This window comes from Carassius carassius, chromosome 32 (assembly GCF_963082965.1).
Source record: "Carassius carassius chromosome 32, fCarCar2.1, whole genome shotgun sequence".
NCBI classification, from domain to species: domain Eukaryota; kingdom Metazoa; phylum Chordata; class Actinopteri; order Cypriniformes; family Cyprinidae; genus Carassius; species Carassius carassius.
Window position 1 is genome coordinate 13,179,366 of NC_081786.1, and position 19,859 is coordinate 13,199,224.

Below are 19,859 nucleotides of genomic sequence, written 5' to 3' on the forward strand. Positions count from 1 at the left end.
ACTCTGAATTTTCAAGGCATAGAGGAAGTAAGTCTACAATTGAAAGTAGTAACATTGTGAGTCAACTAAATGCTTCATATTTCTTCAAATTAAATCTGAAATCACAGCAGGCTGTCTCTTAGATACCACGTTGGTCCTTCACTTCCCAGCAGGAAGCTCACAGTTCCTGACAAACCCCATAAATTCCAAGAAAGGTCGCTTCATTTTTAGAACCTTTTCTTCTATGTGTGTGTGCGTTTTGTCAATGCAGGATGCTCTTCAGAGAAATCTCATGCACTTGTTGTTATAAACATTCAGGTCTTTGTTATATATATATATATATATATATATATATATATCGCTAACAACTGTCAGATAGCACAAACAATGCGCCACAAAAGAGCTGCAGTGATTATTTTCTTTCTTCCTCACTATAGAAGAATAATTGCATTGTCACAGCAGAAATAAATGCTCTTTCTGCTTTAAAACCTCCCTCTTATTTGACTATGAGAGTTGTTTTATATGAACTGATAATGCCCTATCTGATGTGCCAATAGTTTCCTCCTGCCTCTGTAAATGTTATCTGTCTGCTCATTGAATTTGGCCCTCTCAGCTCAGCTTGAAACCCAAAACTGGACAAGCTTATTGCATTCTGTCTCTCTGAATTCTTACTATATACTCCTGGTGGACCTCTTAGTTCACCAGCGAAATGCCTCACACCGTTTGCCCAAAGGTTCAGCTTTAGAACATTAATGGAGAGTTTGATGCCATAACATTTCTTATTCAGCTCGTGTGTGTGTGTGTGTGTGTTGTGGCTCTGGGGGATTATTTCTTCCGTCTATCAGTGGCAGCATCCACAGCTGCTATGGTTGTGCTAATCACCTTGTTTGTAACCGTTATTAAAATCAGGCAGCCCTGCTGGTGCATGATACGGTATCGTTAGCATGTTGGGAGCCCACTGGGAGTCTTTCATATCTCTCACCAGCCTTAAATGTAAAATGGGATTCAGGCTTGACAAATGTTGCCTTCAGTCCTGATGTTCCCAAATGCTCGGCTTCACTATGCCAATGGGCTGTGATTGGCTGATGGAAGTGATGGATGCATCTAAAGTGCAATCGAATTTGTATGCTATAAAAATCATTGGAAGTGTAATTTTGTTTATAAAATATAGGTCTTCTATTTTGCATTCTGTTTGTAAATTGTTTGCAAACTGCTTAGTATGCATTTAGTGACCCTTTTAATTTGCATGGTTTTTTTTGGCTTCGGAACACATAGTTAAGAGTGAGACTGAGTGTTTTAATACAACACCATATTTCTATGCTTAGTTGGATGTAGGGCATCTAGAACATTCTCATACAAAATAAAAACAAGATAATGGATCACATCCAAATTCATTTCCCCATTACGGCTAATAATACATTTTATAGAGCATTATATATGATTTATCCTGCAGAGGCCGTGCATTACATGTTTAGTACTGTCAGTCAATTAAACATTTAACATAATATGCTGATTAATTGATCAAATTGATTGCAAATTGAAATCTACATACAGTGTCAATATCTGCATATAAAAATCTAATTAAGATTATTTAAACATATATCTGAGACTTATTTTTACAATGTTTAGTGATTTATAGATTTTTATTTATCATATTTATTTATATTGCTGTTTTATTGCAATTATATTCTATATGTGCTGTTCTAACTAATTTTCCCCAAGAGGAAAATAAAATTATATTATTAGTATATATACTAGTATGTTAGTATATACGAACATCTTTGGCAATTTTGTAGTTTCTTCAGGTTTTCTTCAGCATCTTACACAATAAGCACATTTTTACTTCAGTGTGTCAAGTTAAAAACACTTCAATGATTAAAAATGCATCCCATGACCCCTGAGCTCATTCTGTCCCATTCAGTTGCACACTGTCTAGTTGTTTTTGAATGCAAGAACACGTCTTGTGTTAACAGCTCATTACTCATTCTTTGCAGCCTTCTCTCAATAAGTGTGGTTTGGTGAAGAGTGTTGTTTGTAGTAGCATGTGGATCACGGGTCATAATGAAATCTATAGGTTTTTTAACACATTATTTTTTTTAACTAGACCTTTATAAAGGTTTTTTTTTTTTTAACCACCAGCCACAAACAGCACAAAGGAGATGGTGACCTCATACTGTATATGCCATCTCTATAGTTTTCACTGTAGGCAGACCATAAACTTCATTCTGTTTGCACAAGAACAAGTGGAAAACAGGAACTTAGAAAATAGTGTTGCTCAGTCCATGTTTTGTAAACTGAAGCCCAAATATATGTATATTAATGTATATTAATAGCTTATCTCATCTCAGTGTAATGATGGTGCATCTGTCCATATCAGTTCATTTTATATGTTTTTGAAATTAGTCTCTAATGCTTACCAAGGCTGATCAAAAAGCAATTAAATACTTATATTGTAAAATACATTTAAATTTAAAAGAACTCTGTTTTATTTGATATTTCAAAATGTCATTTATTCATGTGATAGAAAAGCTGATTTTTCAGCATTCATTACTTTAGTCTTCAGTGTTACAGGATCCTTCAGATTTCATTCTAATACACTGATCTGTAGAACAACATACCATTTTATTATTATCAGATTTGAAAACATTGTGCTGCTTCGCTTTCCTTTAGTATTATTTATTATTTAACCATTATATATATTTTCAATATTTTTGATGAGTAGAAAGTTTAAAAGAACAGTATCTATAGGAAAGTTAAAAATCTACAAAAGCTTTTTTTTTTGTGACAGTATCACTATAATTAAACTGATTAATTGTTTTGATTCTTCTTATCTTCTCAAGATTAACAATCTGACTCATTGAATCTGCAAATAATTGTGCTGTCCTGTTAAATAGCCTTGTCAACGGTGATGGAAGATGCTTATCTCAACATGAAATCACTCCCCACTAAAACCATAAGGAGAAGCAACACAGTGTCGTTACACAAGAGGGAAGAGCAGCCGGCTGCCCTATAAACATCACATGGACTGCATGACATCGGAAGTTGCAGATGGAAGGCAGCAGCTGTGAGCTGCAAAATCATTTAGAACTGTATTTTGTCAGGGGAAATTTCCCCCCCCAAAATTATTCAAATAATTAATGAATACATCATGTTTATGCATTCATTCATTATTTGTGACAGTTTAAATGTCGCTGTGTCTAGTCTGCCTTTTCATTAGGGATTGATTGTTGCATGAGCTCTTTTATTGTTTTATGAGAAGAGAGTATTGTTGTGCCTGTTGGTCTACCCACCAACTCGCCTGTACCTTTTTCACTATGCAAATAGTGATGATTTCGTTTTTGTTTAGTTTTTTTCTAGAGCCTTTTAAAGTCTATTTTCTGTGTGTGTGTGTGTGTGTGTGTGTGTGTGTGTGTGTGTGTGTGTGTGTGTGTGTGTGTGTGTGTGTGTGTGTGTGTACAAGAATTTCTTTGATTTTTTTAAATGACAAAGCAGCCATCCAGCCCACACATAATAATACAGTAGAAAAAATGCATACTACATGCATATATAAGCAGATGAGCAGATGTAAACCAGCCAAATATTTTCATGCTGTTAGATTGGTACTTAGAGAGCCAGGTCAAGAAGTGATAGAAATAGAAGTGTTAGATAAGGGACTTTCATTAACCCCCATATTACCCTATCGAAATGCAGCATATCAGTAGCTCAACCTTACACCTCTGTTTCATGAGTGCATTTAGGAGGAAAAGTGTCATGGAGAGGTGATGGACACATTGCCTGTGTTTGTCACGCTGTCTGGTCTCTGTTTCCCTGGGTGTCCACTAGTGGTCTCACTTCCCCATAGGCACCTCACCGTAGGCACTACAATTCCCACTAGCCTTGTCCCTTCATCACAGTAATTGCACTCCTGTTAATTGCACTCAGGTGTCTTCACTTGTTAGTCATTATCCTCCCTATATTAACCAGTCCTTTTCTGTTTGTCTGCATGGAGTCCTTACTTTCCGTCACCAAGTTTCCTCGCGTTCCTAGTCTTCGAGTTCCTGTTCCTGTTCCTGTTTGTTTGTTTCTGTTTTGGACTGATGTTTGGTTACGACCCCGGCTTGTTTTGACTCTGAATTTGGATAACCCTATTAAACTCACACTGCACTTGGATTTTCCGTCTCCTGTGTTCCCGTACGTGACAGTGTTATGATTGTTTTAATTACATTTTTAATTAAATAAAATATATCTTTTTTATTTTATTTAAAATAAGAGAGAGCATGTTGTGAATTTATTTCAGATTCTAAACCTTATAAAGCCATACATATATATAAAGATTGACACTTGACATTTGTTTAGATATGAATCCATTCTCTTTGCACCAAACCTTTTTTATTTTTTTTTTACATATATTTCATTCCATTAATTGTGTTTTATTTCTCCTCATTGAATTTATTTTCTGTTCTTTTAAATCTTTACAGTCATGGTAATAAAGCTTTCCTCACTCTAAGAGAGCAATTCAAAATAAAGTGAAATAATAGTATCTGTGTGCGTACACTGTTGCATGTTATTCAGTTGGCTGAAAAGCACCATATGATATGCTTAAATGGTTGGTTCCAGCGAGAGTACGATTTTAATTGTTTAATGCTCCTTTCACACTGTTTATGCAGATTGTGAAATGTACCATTCACAGTTTTTTGTTGTTGATGTTTGAGGCATATCTAGACCTCCAGATTGTTTAAAAACTAAAATAATAAACCAAATCATCCAGAGCATGACAGTAAACACAGTGGCAATTTCGCAAACACATTCTGAACATCAGGCATCAATAATTCTTAGCATACAGCATGTTAATTAGCAAAATTTGCCTTCTTCCACACTCTGTTTTCATGTCTGTTTTTATTTAATTTTCAATATAATGTGCATTTTTAAATAATATATGTGACTTGTATATCTTTTATTATTTTTATTCTCAATCCAGAACATTTCAAGACCTTTCCAAGCAAACAGAGCTGAGCTACGGAACGGTTAGAGACTCTGCTGTGTTCGAGTATTTCAGGGTGAAGGGCACCAACCCCTTGGAGCAAGACAGCACTTTCGCCGAGCTGTGGAGAACTATCAATAAAAATCAGGGACAGGACAACTCTGTGACCTCTCCTGCTGAAGGCATCCGCAAGGTATCAGACACAGAGTCCTGTTACTTACAGATGAGGTGGGAGTGGGGATAAAGAGTCTACATATATAGCCTAATACTAACTTTATGATGCTAAGGACCCCTAAATATCAAGGTGGCTGTTTATTTTTGGTATATACAGGCCCTATATTAATACATTTATAATTTTACAAAAAATACATTTTATATTTCAAATGCATTGTTCTTTTTAACTTTCTGTTCATCAAAATAATCCTGAAAAATATGTAAAAGTTTCCACAAAATTATAGGGCTATCAATCGATTAAAATATTTAATCACGATTAATTGAATGATAGTCATGAGTTAACTCATGATTAATCGCAACTTAATTGCACATTTTATCTGCTCTAAATGTACCTTAAAGAATACTTGTAACATGTTTAATACTCTAATCAACATGAGCATGGACAAATATGGATGCTATATGCAAATGTATGTTTATTATTAGTGAAACCATACTCAACATAGACCATGAAGACTAGACATGTTTCAAAGGTTACAATAAAATACAAGTTTATTTATATAGCACATTTAAAAACAACTGGTGTTGACTAAAGTGCTTTACAAGGCTAAAAGAAGTCGACAATAATGACACAGAATTTAAGCACTAGAGAAACAATAAAAGTAAGATAAAAATAAATAAAATCCTCAAAAATAAAATAGAGGAGAACAGTAAGTTACAAAAGAAATTAATGCCAATATGAGTCACGGGATATTGAAAGCCATGGAAAAAAAAGTACGTTTTCAGGGCAGATTTAAAAGTTGACAAGGTTTGGGCGGATCTGATGTAGGCTTGAAGGCTATTCCATAACTTAGGACCGATGGCTGCAAATGCGCGATCACCCCTGTTTTTAAGTCTGGTTCTAGGAACATATAGTAAATCAGAGTTCCTAGATCTAAGTGATCTAGACTGAGAAGGTGGCAGTAGTAGTTTAGATAGGTACTGTGGTGTCTGGTTCCGCAAAGACTTAAAAACAAATAACAAAACTTTAAAGTCAATTATGTATTTGACCGGTAAACAATGAAGCGAAATCAGAACTGGTGTAATGTGATCACTTTTACGCTTCCCTTTGAGGAGCCGGGCTGCGGCATTTTGGACTAACTGTAAACGTGTGACACAAGTCTGAGAGGCACCAATATACAAAGAGTTACAATAGTCTAGGCGACATGTTACAAATGCATGCATGACAGTTTCAAGATTCTTACCAGACAAAAAGGGCTTAACCTTAACGAAGATGATAGAAAAAAGATCTGCTTATCAAATTTAAGCCTGTTATCAAGCAAAACCCCCAGATTCCGAACACAGGTGGTACTGTAAGGTAACAGAGTATCGAGATCAACATCATGAGTGCTGTGATCATTTGAACCAAACAAGATAATTTCAGTCTTGGTCTCATTAATAGTAAGAAATTACTAGCAAAGTTATAGACATTTTCAAATAACTTGTTAATTTCCATTAGACCCATGAAAAAAAGAACATAGAAATACCAGGTTCCCATTACTTCTCTTTCTTTGCACTGAGCAATTTACTTGCACGAGCCGGTTTACATTATTTGCAGGACAGGCCAGCTTACTTCTTCTGAACATGCAAAATGTGTATTTATTATTTATTAATACATTTGTTTGCCTCTCTGTGCCCACATAGTATAATTTGATGGAGCCAAATTCTCAATAAATCTGTTTTCATTGTTATATTTTAATGTTTCTGTTGTCAGAAAACCAAATTAATATGAAATATTGACTGAAACGCGACCCATTAAGACTGCTGTTCCTTCCAAGATGTTAATCTGCACAAAAATCCAGATTTATAATCGAGCCATTGTCTAATGAAATCAAATACACATAAAATAAAGACAATACTGTAGCTGTGCTGTGATTTCAGCTACACTTTAATTAGAGAAGTAACATAATAAATGGTTTAACTAAAAGAACTCTCCTCTCAACCACACGCTGAACAGTTAAGATGTGCCATTAAAATGAGTTTGCGTTAACGCGTTAATTTTGATAGCCCTAATATATATATATATATATATATATATATATATATATATATATATATATATATATATATATATATATATATAAACACATATAGCACATGAAACAGGTGATAAGAGGAGTAACTATTATTAAACTATTATTAAACCATTATTAAACCTTTTAAAACAGCACTAGTCGTGTTAATCAGAGTGGAGAGCTGTCCGTGGTGCTGAATTTCTGCTGTACTGTATAGTAATTCGTAAGAGCTGTCCGTGGTGCTGGTAAGAGCTTTTCTGTCCACTACCTTGTGCATGAGGCTGGCTGGCTATCGGTGGCTCTTTGTAATCCAAAGCATGTCTCACAGAACACAAAAAGAGCCCAGAAGTAAACTGCAGTTTGTTTAGGTTTGAAACAGGAAAATTCAGGCATCTTGCATCATTAAAGAGAGAAAGGAAAATGTAGCATGCAAGTCTGACAGAAAACATGACAAAACTGCTTTAGACTATCAAGATAAATATTCATGACTCAGACAATGTAATATCCATCCATATTGTGCTAGTCATAAAAATTATTCATATGCTGCTGAAAGCATTTATGTATTTGTGCTTGTTTGCTAAAACTTTCAAAGTCACTTTGTATACAAACTGTTGCTGATGCTAAGAGAATCTTTAAGACACTCAATATACACATCAAAACATTTGATAAACATCAAAAAATTGCAGCTATTGAATTTCACAGCTCGTCTTATTGTGCTATATCCACTGGCATGCTTTTGCAGGAGATATCACCAAACCATGAATCTCTTTATGAGAGTTTTTCAGCCCAGTTACATAACTGGCTATTAAGCTAGCAATTCAGCAGGCTCAGAATTGATTTCTGAAGCAGAATAATGAAAAGAGATAAGACCAAGAGAAATTGAGGCCTGTACAGTTGCACCCCCACACGTTGGATGGTGTTGAATAGTGCTATTGTTAGGCCATCCATGCTGAATTGTTTAACTACCAGTAATTGCCCAACAGATTCACATTTAAACACAAGTGTTTCTTCAACTGTGGCCACTTTTGTCCCTGTGGACTAGAAAATAAATTCTCTTACAGAAAACATTTCACACCCTCACTAGTATAACTTGTTTGCTAACAATGTCCAGTAGTGTATGGACATTTGTCACTGGAAAATTTTGTAATTTTATGTTTTTTTTTCCCCTAAAAGACATGAATTTATTTATGAATTTATTTATTTTTTATATATTTTTATATATTTTATGTGGCGGAAATAGGGCCATAACCAATGGACAGTATAGCATCATTACCAGTTTTAAATCATATAATATATATATATATATATATATATATATATATATATATATATATATATATATATATATACACACAGTGGGTACTGAAAGTATTCAGACCCCCTTAAATTTTTCACTCTTTGTTATATTGCCGCCATTTGCTAAAATCATGTAAGTTCATGTTTTTTCCTCATGAATGTACACACAGCACCCCATAGTCACAGAAAAACACAGAATTGTTGACATTTTTGCAGATTTATAAAAGAAAAACTGAAATATCACATGGTCCTAAGTATTCAGACCCTTTGCTGTGACACTCATATATTTAACTCAGGTGCTGTGCATTTCTTCTCATCATCATTGAGATGGTTCTACACCTTTATTTGAGTCCAGCTTTGTTTGATTATACTGATTGGACTTGATTAGGAAAGCCACACACCTGTCTATATAAGACCTTACAGCTCACAGTACATGTCAGAGCAAATGAGAATCATGAGGTCAAAGGAACTGCCCGAAGAGCTCAGAGACAAAATTGTGGCAAGGCACAGATCTGGCCAAGGTTACAAAAAACTTTCTGCTGCACTTAAGGGTCCTAAGAGCACAGTGGCCTCCATACTCCTTAAATGGAAGACATTTGGGACAACCAGAACCCTTCCTAGAGCTGTGGTGGTGTTTTTCAGCTGCAGGGACAGGACGACTGGTTGCAATCGAGGGAAAGATGAATGCGACCAAGTACAGGGATATCCTGGACGAAAACCTTCTCCAGAGTGCTCAGGACCTCAGACTGGGCCGAAGGTTCACCTTCCAACAATCCATAATCATTCTAATCATTTGGTGCTCAATCAGCATTTCTTATTATTATCAATGTTGAAAACAATATTTGCTGCTTAAGTTTGTGGAAAGAAAAAAAGTAAGTACATAAAAAAAAAAAAAATTATGCTGTCAATTTATTTAAACAATTCATTTGATTTAACACCATGTATCAGGTTTGTCATTCAAACATGAGTGCATCTTGTTAAACTGACTTGAAATGGATGCTTTTTGGGTTAACTTGATGTTTTCATTTTGAAAGAACATATCAACAACCTCAAAATAAGTTTTACACTTCCCATTAAGTTTTTCACGGGACTGGATATGGGGAGATTGAATGTTAAAATAAAGTATTTTATGCATTTATTTATTTTCTTTCATGTCTAATGTCTAATTTTAAAATATTTATTTCTATTGGTGTATCTTGTGCTGGTTACGTTATTGTGGTGAAGTGTGGAGCATGTGGTTGGGTTGAGGACCTGCCTAAAAAAGTCTAAAATACATAATAAATTGAATCATGTTCAGCCAAAGAGTTATTTTTTTGATTGTGGTTTACACAAAAATATTAAGCAGCAAAAACTGTTTGCATCTTTGATGATAATAATAAGAACTATTACCAATAACTAAGCCCTAATAATAATTGATATTAACTGAGCATCAGATCAACATATTAGAATCATTTCTGGAGGATCATGTGATAGCTGCTGAAAATTCAACTTTGTCATCACAGGAATAAATAACATTTTAAAATACATTCCACTTGTATACCTTTGATAGATTTGATATCAATGCTTTAATTGTTTAAGAGTATCTAGATCCTACTAATGGATGCACACTTGAAAGACAATCTGTAAATATCATTTAAGTCAGCGATGGATATTTGTAGTACTTTATAAAGAGTTAGGGGAAATTTTATGTTTATATGGAGGAGCCAGGAGACGGTAGATATCCTGTCATTTCTTCTTTGACATCCGTTTTTTTTTTTTTTTTTTTGTACTTGTCATATGAAGGTTTGTTATAACCGTATGGTTGTGATAGAGCCTGAGTTAAAAAGAAACAGAAAGGAAAGCGGATGCTTGTGCTGCTTTATTTAGTGTTGTGGGGGAGGGAGGGAGGAAAGCCATTTGCCCAAGAGAGAGTGAAATCTCTTGAAAAAGGAAGTGGGGGAGGCTAGTTTGCAGAGAAGAAACAAGTTCAAAGCCATCTCATGACTTTCAGTGAAATATAAACATCTCTCATTTTGAATGATGTCTGTGACCTGTCTGACAAGAACTGAGTGACTGAAAGAAGAAGCTCTTCATCTTAAGATAACCTCCAGATTTGTTTACGTTACTATTATCAAAAACACAAAACCCTGCCGTGATGTTCAGCCATACATGGGTAAAATAAACACTGAGCCGTGTGTGTGTGTGTGTGTGTATTTCTCTCAGGTGAAGCGGGATCCGTACGCATTCCTGTGGGACATGGCGGTGTTAGAGTACGCCGCTCTGACAGATGATGATTGTTCATTGGTGGTCACAGGAAACAGCATGAGCACCAAAGGATACGGCCTGGCTCTGCAGCACGGCAGCCCCTACAGAGATCTCTTCTCACAGAAGTGAGCGAGTGTATATGTGCAATATGATCAGAAAGAATGATACAAGTTGGTAAAAAAAAACTTGACACCATCGTTTCAATCATTTCAAGTCAATATCAAGCTCCAAAGCTTCGCAAACATCACACTACATGACAGTGATGGATTGTTTCCTTTTTTCTTTCATCATCTGTCCTTTCTCTTATTTACATAACATTTATTTCCTTGGCAGACGCAGTCTTGCCAGAGAACCCATGAATCGTGTTGAATCACCAGTGTCTGCTTCTCAGTGCATTTATTTTCATTCCCACCCATCCTTTCTTCTCTCCATTGACTTTAAAGCACCTCACCCTGCAGCCCTTCATTTGTTTGACTATAATTTGCATTCATATTTTCAGCTCGTACCAACGCTCTGCTCACATACTAATTAGCTTTAGGGCAATTAATTGTAAGCTCTCCAGCAATTAATAATTCACATATCAGGAACATCGGGGCCTCGTAATGCATTTTCATGGAGGATCTTCTACAATCACCTTTCAGTCTGTTATGGGGAATTAGATTCAAACTTGTTTTAAATTAATACTCAGGACAAATGCAGTTGAACAGACTTTATTTTTCAACCTTTGACATTTTAGTTTCCATCATTAGTTATTGACCTTTTTCACTGTGTCCGCTTTCTGAACATCTGCTGCATTGAAATGTATAAGTACTAAGAAAACTTGTCCATGAATATAGAGAACGCAAATTAATAAGTCTCTTTAGAATAACAAATGTTTTATCTCTGCCTTTTAATTGAGGAGATAATTGCCTCACTTTTTATATTTGAAAACTAGCAGCATTATAAAGTAGCATCGTTTCTTGGTCATGTTCCGGCTCCATGGCCAATAACTGTAATAAAGGGGTTGGTAAAAAATTATGTGTCCAAACAACAGCAAAGTGACAGAAAACCTCAATATTCACCTTGAAGATCACAGAAACACTTCACAAACCCAGCACCCATGAAAAAGTTGCAACTGCTAAAACTTTAAGCACAGACACCGATACAAAAATTTGTAAGATGGTGTCATGATCATAAAACCTGGCCAGTTGGAACACCAACTTCAACATCTACCCTGGCCAAACAAATCACCTGACTTGAATATTGTCACACTACTGTGTAGTTTTGATAATAGTTTTGAAAGTTTTAGAGAGAGGAGTGAGAAGTCAATTCCAGGATCTTTAAAGCAACTGGCAGATGTTTTCATAGACAACATTCAGCTAAAGCCTATTCAAAAAGTGTATGAATCTATATGAAAACATCTGGAAGCTGTATTAAATGCAATTGGTGAAAAAACACCTTCAGAAATATTGCTTATTTACAAGATTTTCATATTATTTTGTCCAACCCTTATATATGCCTCATTGTCACCTTTAAATCATATTTTGTTCTGAACTTCCCTCTTGTAATAAAGTTTTCAACAAAGCGGTGGAACTGGCAAAATCAATCATTTCAGAATGTATTTTTTTATTATTCAAATGAAAGCAATGACAGATTAGTATCTCAGCCCTTTTTAACAATCCATTAACAATCTATTTTCCTTTTCACTTCAGGATCCTTGACCTGCAGGAGAAAGGAGACCTTGACATACTAAAGCAGAAGTGGTGGCCACGAAAAGGTCGCTGTGACCTGGACAAGCACGCGGAGCCCCAGCCGGAGGGCCGTGCCCTGAGACTGCACAGCTTCGCTGGGGTCTTCTGCATCCTAGCGGCAGGGCTGCTGTTGGCCTGCCTGGTGGCCGCTCTGGAGTCATGGTGGAACGGGCCACGCTGTCAGCGTGCACAGCCCAAAGAGGTGACCCCACAGGCGGCCAAACTACGGCCAAGCCCTGCCCACCGCGCCCAGGACTGTACAGCCACTGCCACACTCTACTTTATGGATCCAGACGCCACTGACGCAAGTCCTGATTTAGTCGAGCTCCAGTACACCCAGCTATAGGTGTGACAATTAAGAACTTACTGCCTCCCATTTGCTGAAGTGTTGCCAAAGAGAAGGCAAGAGGGAAGGGTAAAGGGGGGAGGGAGTCACTCAAGAAAAGCACAAGATCACCTAAGAAAAAGAAAACAGATCAAATTTATTATAAAAAAGGATAGTTCACTCAAAAATGAAAAAGTCATCATTTACTCACCCTCACTTTGTTCCAAATACATATGAATTACTGTCAACCACAGAATATTATAATAATATAATAATATCTTAAAATCCAACCAATTTTTTTTTTTTCTTTGATAACCTGAAATGTTTGATGTACTCAAATGCTCATCACAATTTGGAAAAAGTTCTTCCGCTGCTTGTATTATGACTTTATGCTGTCTATATTATAAAGTCAATGGAATCCAAAAATGCCATTTGTTCACAAACCAGTGAAGACTGGTTCATGCTTTCTATCAGAAAACATTCTCAGTTATTTTTATTTTGCCATATTTTTAACAATGTCTTGCTACTTTTGTGTCCTTTCTGGAATTTGAAAGTTTTGGTACCCATTGGTTTTATAATGGCCACAAACAGCTAAATTGTTCTTCAAAATATCTTCTTTTGTGTTTCAGAGAGTAAAAGAATTCATATGAGTTTGGAACCACAGAAAATAATGACAGAACATTCTTTGTTTGGATGTACTATCCCGTTAAGTGGAGATGATAGCTTTTGTATTCAAACCCATTAGCTTATGGGCACCTACAAGTGTTGTTCCATTCATTAAATTGTTGTTTCCGAGTAGCTTGCTGCATACAAACATCCCCAATTTGCAATATCCGTCAATCATACTACCTCTGCTGCTTCTGCTAGGTTGTTAGGGCAAAGGTTGTACCTGGATCCCTAAACTAAAGTGTGTGCAATGAGAAAGCCAGAGACTTATTGACTTATGTTCAAGTGTTCTGCAGTTACTCTTCCGTCCTTGTCTCCTCTCCTTCTCTCTTTTCCCTTTGGTGATATCTTGAGCTGAGGCAAGCACGTTGGTGAGAGCAACAGCTCATAAACCACATATTATAGTTCGGGAAGGTTGCTTGTTGATAACGTAATATTAAATTTTACAGACATTGTTGAATAATAATGATAAGACGTCTGTATTATGACTTCCATTTGTCAACTGCTTGAAATTTGACTGGATTTGAATTAATAGCACATAAAGAGATAAGAACTTTTACTAGCTTTCAGACTATATTGCTTTCACCAACCAACGCCTTGTTCTTGCTTTAAGGTGCTCAGTCTGTCATATGCCTGTATAATTTGAATGGTTCTTTTAAGTATGATTTTGTTTGGTTTATGATACACTGTAAGAAGGTAGTCACTGGAGCTCTGGCAAGCAATAAGAACCACACGATAACCAACTTTACATTTTATATCCCTCTCTGTGTCTTCTTATTGCAATTATATGCCAATGTCCAGGCAGTCACAGGTTCTCTATGGTCTCATACAGGACACTAAGGGCTGCACTCTGGAGATGGCATCTGGGTCATTGGCATATAATGAAATTGCACCTGCTGCAGGATGCGCACGGGACGTTTGGCCAGAGAGAGAAAGAGACTGGGAAGACACGCAGGCTTTTTACACAGGTCAGCCGAGACCTGAGCAGGGATACCTGTCAGTGGGGTGAACAGGGCTTGACAATGTAGAGTCATTTAGAGGAAGGACAAGCGTCCTCCTGGAGTGGGTTAGGACTCCAAATCAATCAGATTATATATGTGGATGTGGGTGGAGCAGTAATTATAACTCACTTATGCAAAAAGAACTAACTGATGACAGAGACCCAGGCAAAGTCAGAGACATTCATTCATCCATATTGTGTGGATTAATAAGTACTTTCTGTTTAGAGTGATGACTTTATTCATGAATTCTCTTTGCCAAAGTAGCACTAACAGGAATCCCACTGTGTGCCTCTCCATTACGCTCCACATACTCATCAAATTCATCCTCTGTTTGTCATCCATCAGATCACCCATTCAGTGGCCACACTGGTGTCCCAAAATATTGCAATCTGGATTCCAAAAGGAGATTGGCCTCAAATTGTGTTGTTTGTCATGGCTGTAAGTGCCCCAAATTGGGTGTATTTTAATGGCGAATAAATGCATTTTTAATTAGAGCTACTGTACATTCAGACTTTCTTCTACAGCTGCATGAGCTCTGCAGTAATTATCTCTTCATTGATCTTATGACTCAGAAACATAGTCTCATAATGTGACACATCTAATTACCAATAAACGATACAAAACTGTACAATATACAAATGATTCACTGGTATTGACCAGGCTAGAGACTTAAGGCCTCTGCAATTTAGTTAAAGGACCAGTTCACCCAAAAGTGAAAATTCATTGACCTGTCATGTGTTTCCACATGATAGAGGTTTGAAACAACATGAGCGTGAGTAAATGACAGAATACAATTTTGGGATGAACTATTCTGTTAAAATGGAAAGGATGCATTACTTATGAATGCTTCATAGTATCACTTCAAGGAGTTCAATGCTTCAAGGAGTTCACCCTCCTTACTCTCTCGTGGAGGATGCATGGTATGAGAATTAAATGACTGTGTGGGGAAAAAATGTGAGCAGTTAGCGGCCTGTTAATGTAGGCTTGATTCTTTCATTAAGTAGCATGCCACGGCATCACTGGTGCATGACCAAAGCTATTTCACGGCAGAGCGTATCAAAGAATGTAGAAATACCCCTATCAAGGCTCCTCCGAAATAAGCCCGAAACACTGGAGCTCCAAAGCATGTGTTTGCTTTTCAATTTATGGCCCATGTTTCCCAGCACTCACTCTCATTTGCATCATTGATTTCTTCCATTTCGCAACTTTCGGATATGAAGCTTTTTTAGCAGTTCAGACCTTTTGCTTGCTGGAGCGGGTGGGAGAAGAGATGGATTTGATTTTATTTTTATGAGATTATTCCGTGCTGTCAGTAGTATGTTGTGTAATTGGTATCATTAATCAGAGCTGATGTGATTGTTTGGAGCCCCTGGTAAACACCTTCTGCTCTTTTCTGAAAGATTACACGCACTTCCACGTTCTTTTCATTCACATCTGTTCTTGCTCCAGTGCCTGTCCACTTTTAATTTCTCACTTCTTCTTTCTTTCTTGCCTTTTTCCACCCCACAAATCAGTTTCCGCCCTTTCATCTTTCCCCTCACCTTGGGCTCAGTCTAAATCTGCCTCTTTCTCTGTCATTCCCAGGACAAAGAGGTGAATTTGGAGCAGGTTCACCAGCGTTTGAGTGGGCTGATGGAGGACGATCTGGCGCACAAGCAGCTGCCAGGTCAGTCTCTGGAGATCTCTGCCCTGGACATGGGCAGCATGCGGCCACAGCAGAGCTCCCAGGAAGCCATGAGAGATTTCCCCCCTGGGGGCCTGTCCGTGACTTCCTTCCTCCAGGAGGGTCCTGGGGTCGGCCGCGTGCCCGGACGGAGCCTCCCCCTCCCTCTCAGCAGTTCCACTCTGCCACTCTCCATGCGCTGCAAACACCGGGCGCCCAACGGAGGCCTTTTCCGCCAGAGCCCCGTAAAGACACCTATGCCCATCTCTTACCAGGCAGTGCCCAGGGGACCCATTCCAGAAGCCATTGATCCAAGCCATGGGACCTCTATTTGAGCCGACCGGTCTGAGCATTCTAAAGACTGTCAACCAGCCAATCACAAAAACCAGGTTTGGAACAGGTCTGGTTGCATTTATACAATTACATACATACAAACAGATATGGAGATCTCTCTTTTTTTCAGTACAGATACATACGACTGTGAGATGCTGACTTTCCTTGCCTGTACATATTTGTATATAGTGAGAGACAGCAGTGAAGTCAAAGTGTATTTTGAATATTCATGATTTTTTTGAAGTTGAGTTTAAAAGAAGTAATTACATACAATACAGACTGTTTGAATGGCTTTGTAAATTTTGTTCTAAAATAAAAATGAGAAATCCTTGTGGATGTTTTCTAAGTGCCACGTTTAAAGATTTTCATTTGAAGGAGAAGAGATGGGGAGGAAACAGGAGAAAGAGAAACAATCTGTGAATCTTTTGATCACCTAATTTATTGTTTAATATTAAAGCTTTAAAGAGAAATGAATCAAAGAAACTGCAGGTTTGTGGAGGCACCATAATGTAAAGTTTGATCCCAGGGAACAAAGTTTCAGTAGCAGCTAGTCATCATATGTAACCCTGGACCACAAAACCAGTCACCAGTAATTTTTTCTACATTGAGATTTATTCATCACCTGAAATCTGAATAAATAAGCTTTCCATTGATGTACAGTATGTTAGGATAGGATATTTGGCCGAGATACAGCTATATGAAAATCTGGAATCTGATGGTGCAAAAAAAAAAAAAAAATTATGGAGAAAATCGCCTTTGAAGTTGTCCAAATGAATTCTAAGCAATGCATATTACTACGGTAATCAAAAATTATGTTATCACAATGAAAAAAGAAAAAAAAAAAGGCCCATACATTGTATTTTTGTTTTTTGCTACAAATATACCCCAGCAGCTTAAGACTGACAGCTTGGTCCAGGTTCACATATACTCTCAGTGTGTATGGAGGCTGAAGCTGTCTTAGCCTTTGACAACCATGTGTACAAAATCATCTGTAGAACAGCATAGAAAACACTAACCTTTAATATCAAATACATTATAAAAGATACATATGTACATTATATGTACATGAAATTCTGCATACTCATATGTAATGGCTACATTTGAGTCTTTTTATAGTATACTCTAAACAGAGGAAGAAATATAAACAAATCAATATTAACTATGTTGCTTCTCTTTAGTAGAAAACTGAACAATATTAAAAAATATTTCTTTATCCTGTTCCTGAAACCAGTAGTGATTTTAACATGTTGGAGGAAAATCACAGTGGTGTTTGAGATTCTTTTGTTTATAAAATAAACTCTTTTGCATCAAATCTTTTATCCATTTAGTGTTTATTGGTATGATTATCTTTTTAAAAACTAAAATAAGGTTCAACTCGCAATTAACTACATCTATTAATATGGTTTAATTTATAAATGCATGATTGCTAATTAGTTAATTTAAACAACTTGGAATGTTAAAAATGTATTACACTGTTTAAATGTTTGGGGTCTTGTTTTAAAGACAACTTATTCAGCAAGAATGCATTAAACTGATCAAAAGTGACAGTAAAGACATTATATGATGTTGGAAAAGATTTCGATTTAAAATGAATGCTGTTATTTTGAACTTTCTATTTATCAAAAAGAAATATTTTATTTTTATATTTAAAAAACAATCATAGTTTATGAAAAAAAATAGCACAACTGTTTTTAACATTAATATTAAATGTTTCTCTTGAGCATCAACTCATCATATAATGACTCCAAAGACTGGAGGAATGGCTGTTGAAAATTCAACTTTGCCATGACAGGAATAAATTAAATTTAAAAATATACTGAAATTGAAAAAATGTATTTTATATTAGAATATTCCTGCCCTGGTGAGTATAAAAGACATTGTATTTCAAAAACATTAAACAACCTTACTGACCCCTAGCTTTTGAACAGTAGTGTATGTAGAAATGAACATTAACCAAGAATTCATTCATGATCCAGTACTCAATGTCTAATAGACAGATTGATCAATAAAGAGTGATTTGTACTAGAGTGCACTTCTTCACTGTCAATCAAACAAATGTTTTACCTGTTTCATTAAGACTATATCCAGTATATTAAGGGGATAGTCATAAAAGATGAAGTGATTTCATGCAGTGTTGTTCAGTGCCCCCAGGCTTCATCATCAAAATAATGTTCAGAGCTACCCAAAATACTAATAATGATCAACAACTGACATTCCCCTGCAGAGCAAATCAATGGATGCATTAATTATACAGTTTGTTTTCAGATAAACCCGACATGACTATTGATTTTCAGAATCCTCTTGGTGTGCACTTAGTCAAAACCAAGTCTTGTGCTTTTTATTTCCACTAATGAACATAACCACAAACAAAACATTTGCAATTCTGATCAGCAGTAATATTTTCGGCCAGCTGGTTTATGCTCCTCACTTTGTTACTAAAGCGAACTATCAGATCACCGCAGGCCAGGGTTTACATTCAGCATGTTGCAGGGATAACACTTGCCAAATATCTCCAATGTCAAGCTAAATAAAAAGGTCACTGTAGTGCCCAGAGTCCTTAAGGCAACATGAACACTCCGGATTTCAAGTGCTCAAGGCCTTGAGTTATTTGTCAGGTGAACAGACTGCCGATGCCCTCCCTGTCCCTCCTGCCAGCTGTGTCAATAAGATCTAGGGCACCATGTGGATGACATGACTGACCCTGCAAGGGCAGAAGACATTACAACATGGTGTCAAAAGTTACACACCTCAACACACATGCCAAACAATATAAATCTGCCTTGCAGTGAGGTTGACTGTGTATACTAAGATAATTTTTTAGTAGCCTTTAAAGATTTATTGTATAATTTAGCCTGTGGTTTCACTCACATATCTGTCCATGTCTAGGTGATCCTTTTCATCTTAGGCTTTTATTAAACCATAACAAAATTGTTAAACTGGGAGTCCTAGCACCCATGAGTTTAGACTACATTTTTATGTTCTGCATAATTTGTGGGAAGATGCCGTTTCACAGCATGTTCTATAATGTTTGGCTCTTAATAGGGTTTAAAAAGTCAAAACCTGTCATATTTATATTAAATGATCAAATGGTCTCTTCTGGCTGGCTGGCATTGCTAAAAGCATGCTAATATTGCAGCTCACTGTAGATCAATGTATTGATGTGAGCAACATGTGCAGAATTTGTGATGTGAACTGTAATGAACAGACTATAAAGAGATTTCACCATTCAAGGTTTGTTTTACATGTTTTGTGTTTTTTTAAGGCTCGTTAATAAATCAATTACAACGCATTTGGAATTATCCAGTATATATCTCAGCCAATATCAATAGCCTATTATTTATAATTACATCTGATAATGACAATAGGAAAATATAGCTGCAAGCAGCAATTACGGGGCCAAGCACTCCATCAGCAAATTTAGAAGCTAAGCATGGCAT

The 19,859-nt window shown here is 36.5% G+C and overlaps 1 protein-coding gene across 4 annotated transcripts in view; it reads left to right on the forward strand.

Moving 5' to 3' along the window:
- The window catches only part of grid1a (glutamate receptor, ionotropic, delta 1a), a 233,214-nt gene extending 216,462 nt beyond the window's left edge, over positions 1 to 16,752 (forward strand). Inside the window, exons 13-17 of one of the 4 annotated variants that reach the window (XM_059520395.1) lie at positions 4,937 to 5,132; positions 10,663 to 10,829; positions 12,396 to 12,636; positions 14,258 to 14,393; positions 16,011 to 16,752. In XM_059520395.1, the coding sequence (XP_059376378.1) occupies positions 4,937 to 5,132; positions 10,663 to 10,829; positions 12,396 to 12,636; positions 14,258 to 14,393; positions 16,011 to 16,399 (1,129 nt within the window). In that variant the 3' untranslated portion in view covers positions 16,400 to 16,752. Of the gene's footprint in view, positions 1 to 4,936; positions 5,133 to 10,662; positions 10,830 to 12,395; positions 12,781 to 14,257; positions 14,394 to 16,010 lie in introns of those variants that run through there. The other 3 variants (XM_059520397.1, XM_059520398.1, XM_059520396.1) reach the window with 3 other exon arrangements.
- Positions 16,753 to 19,859: the final 3,107 nt, after the last annotated feature.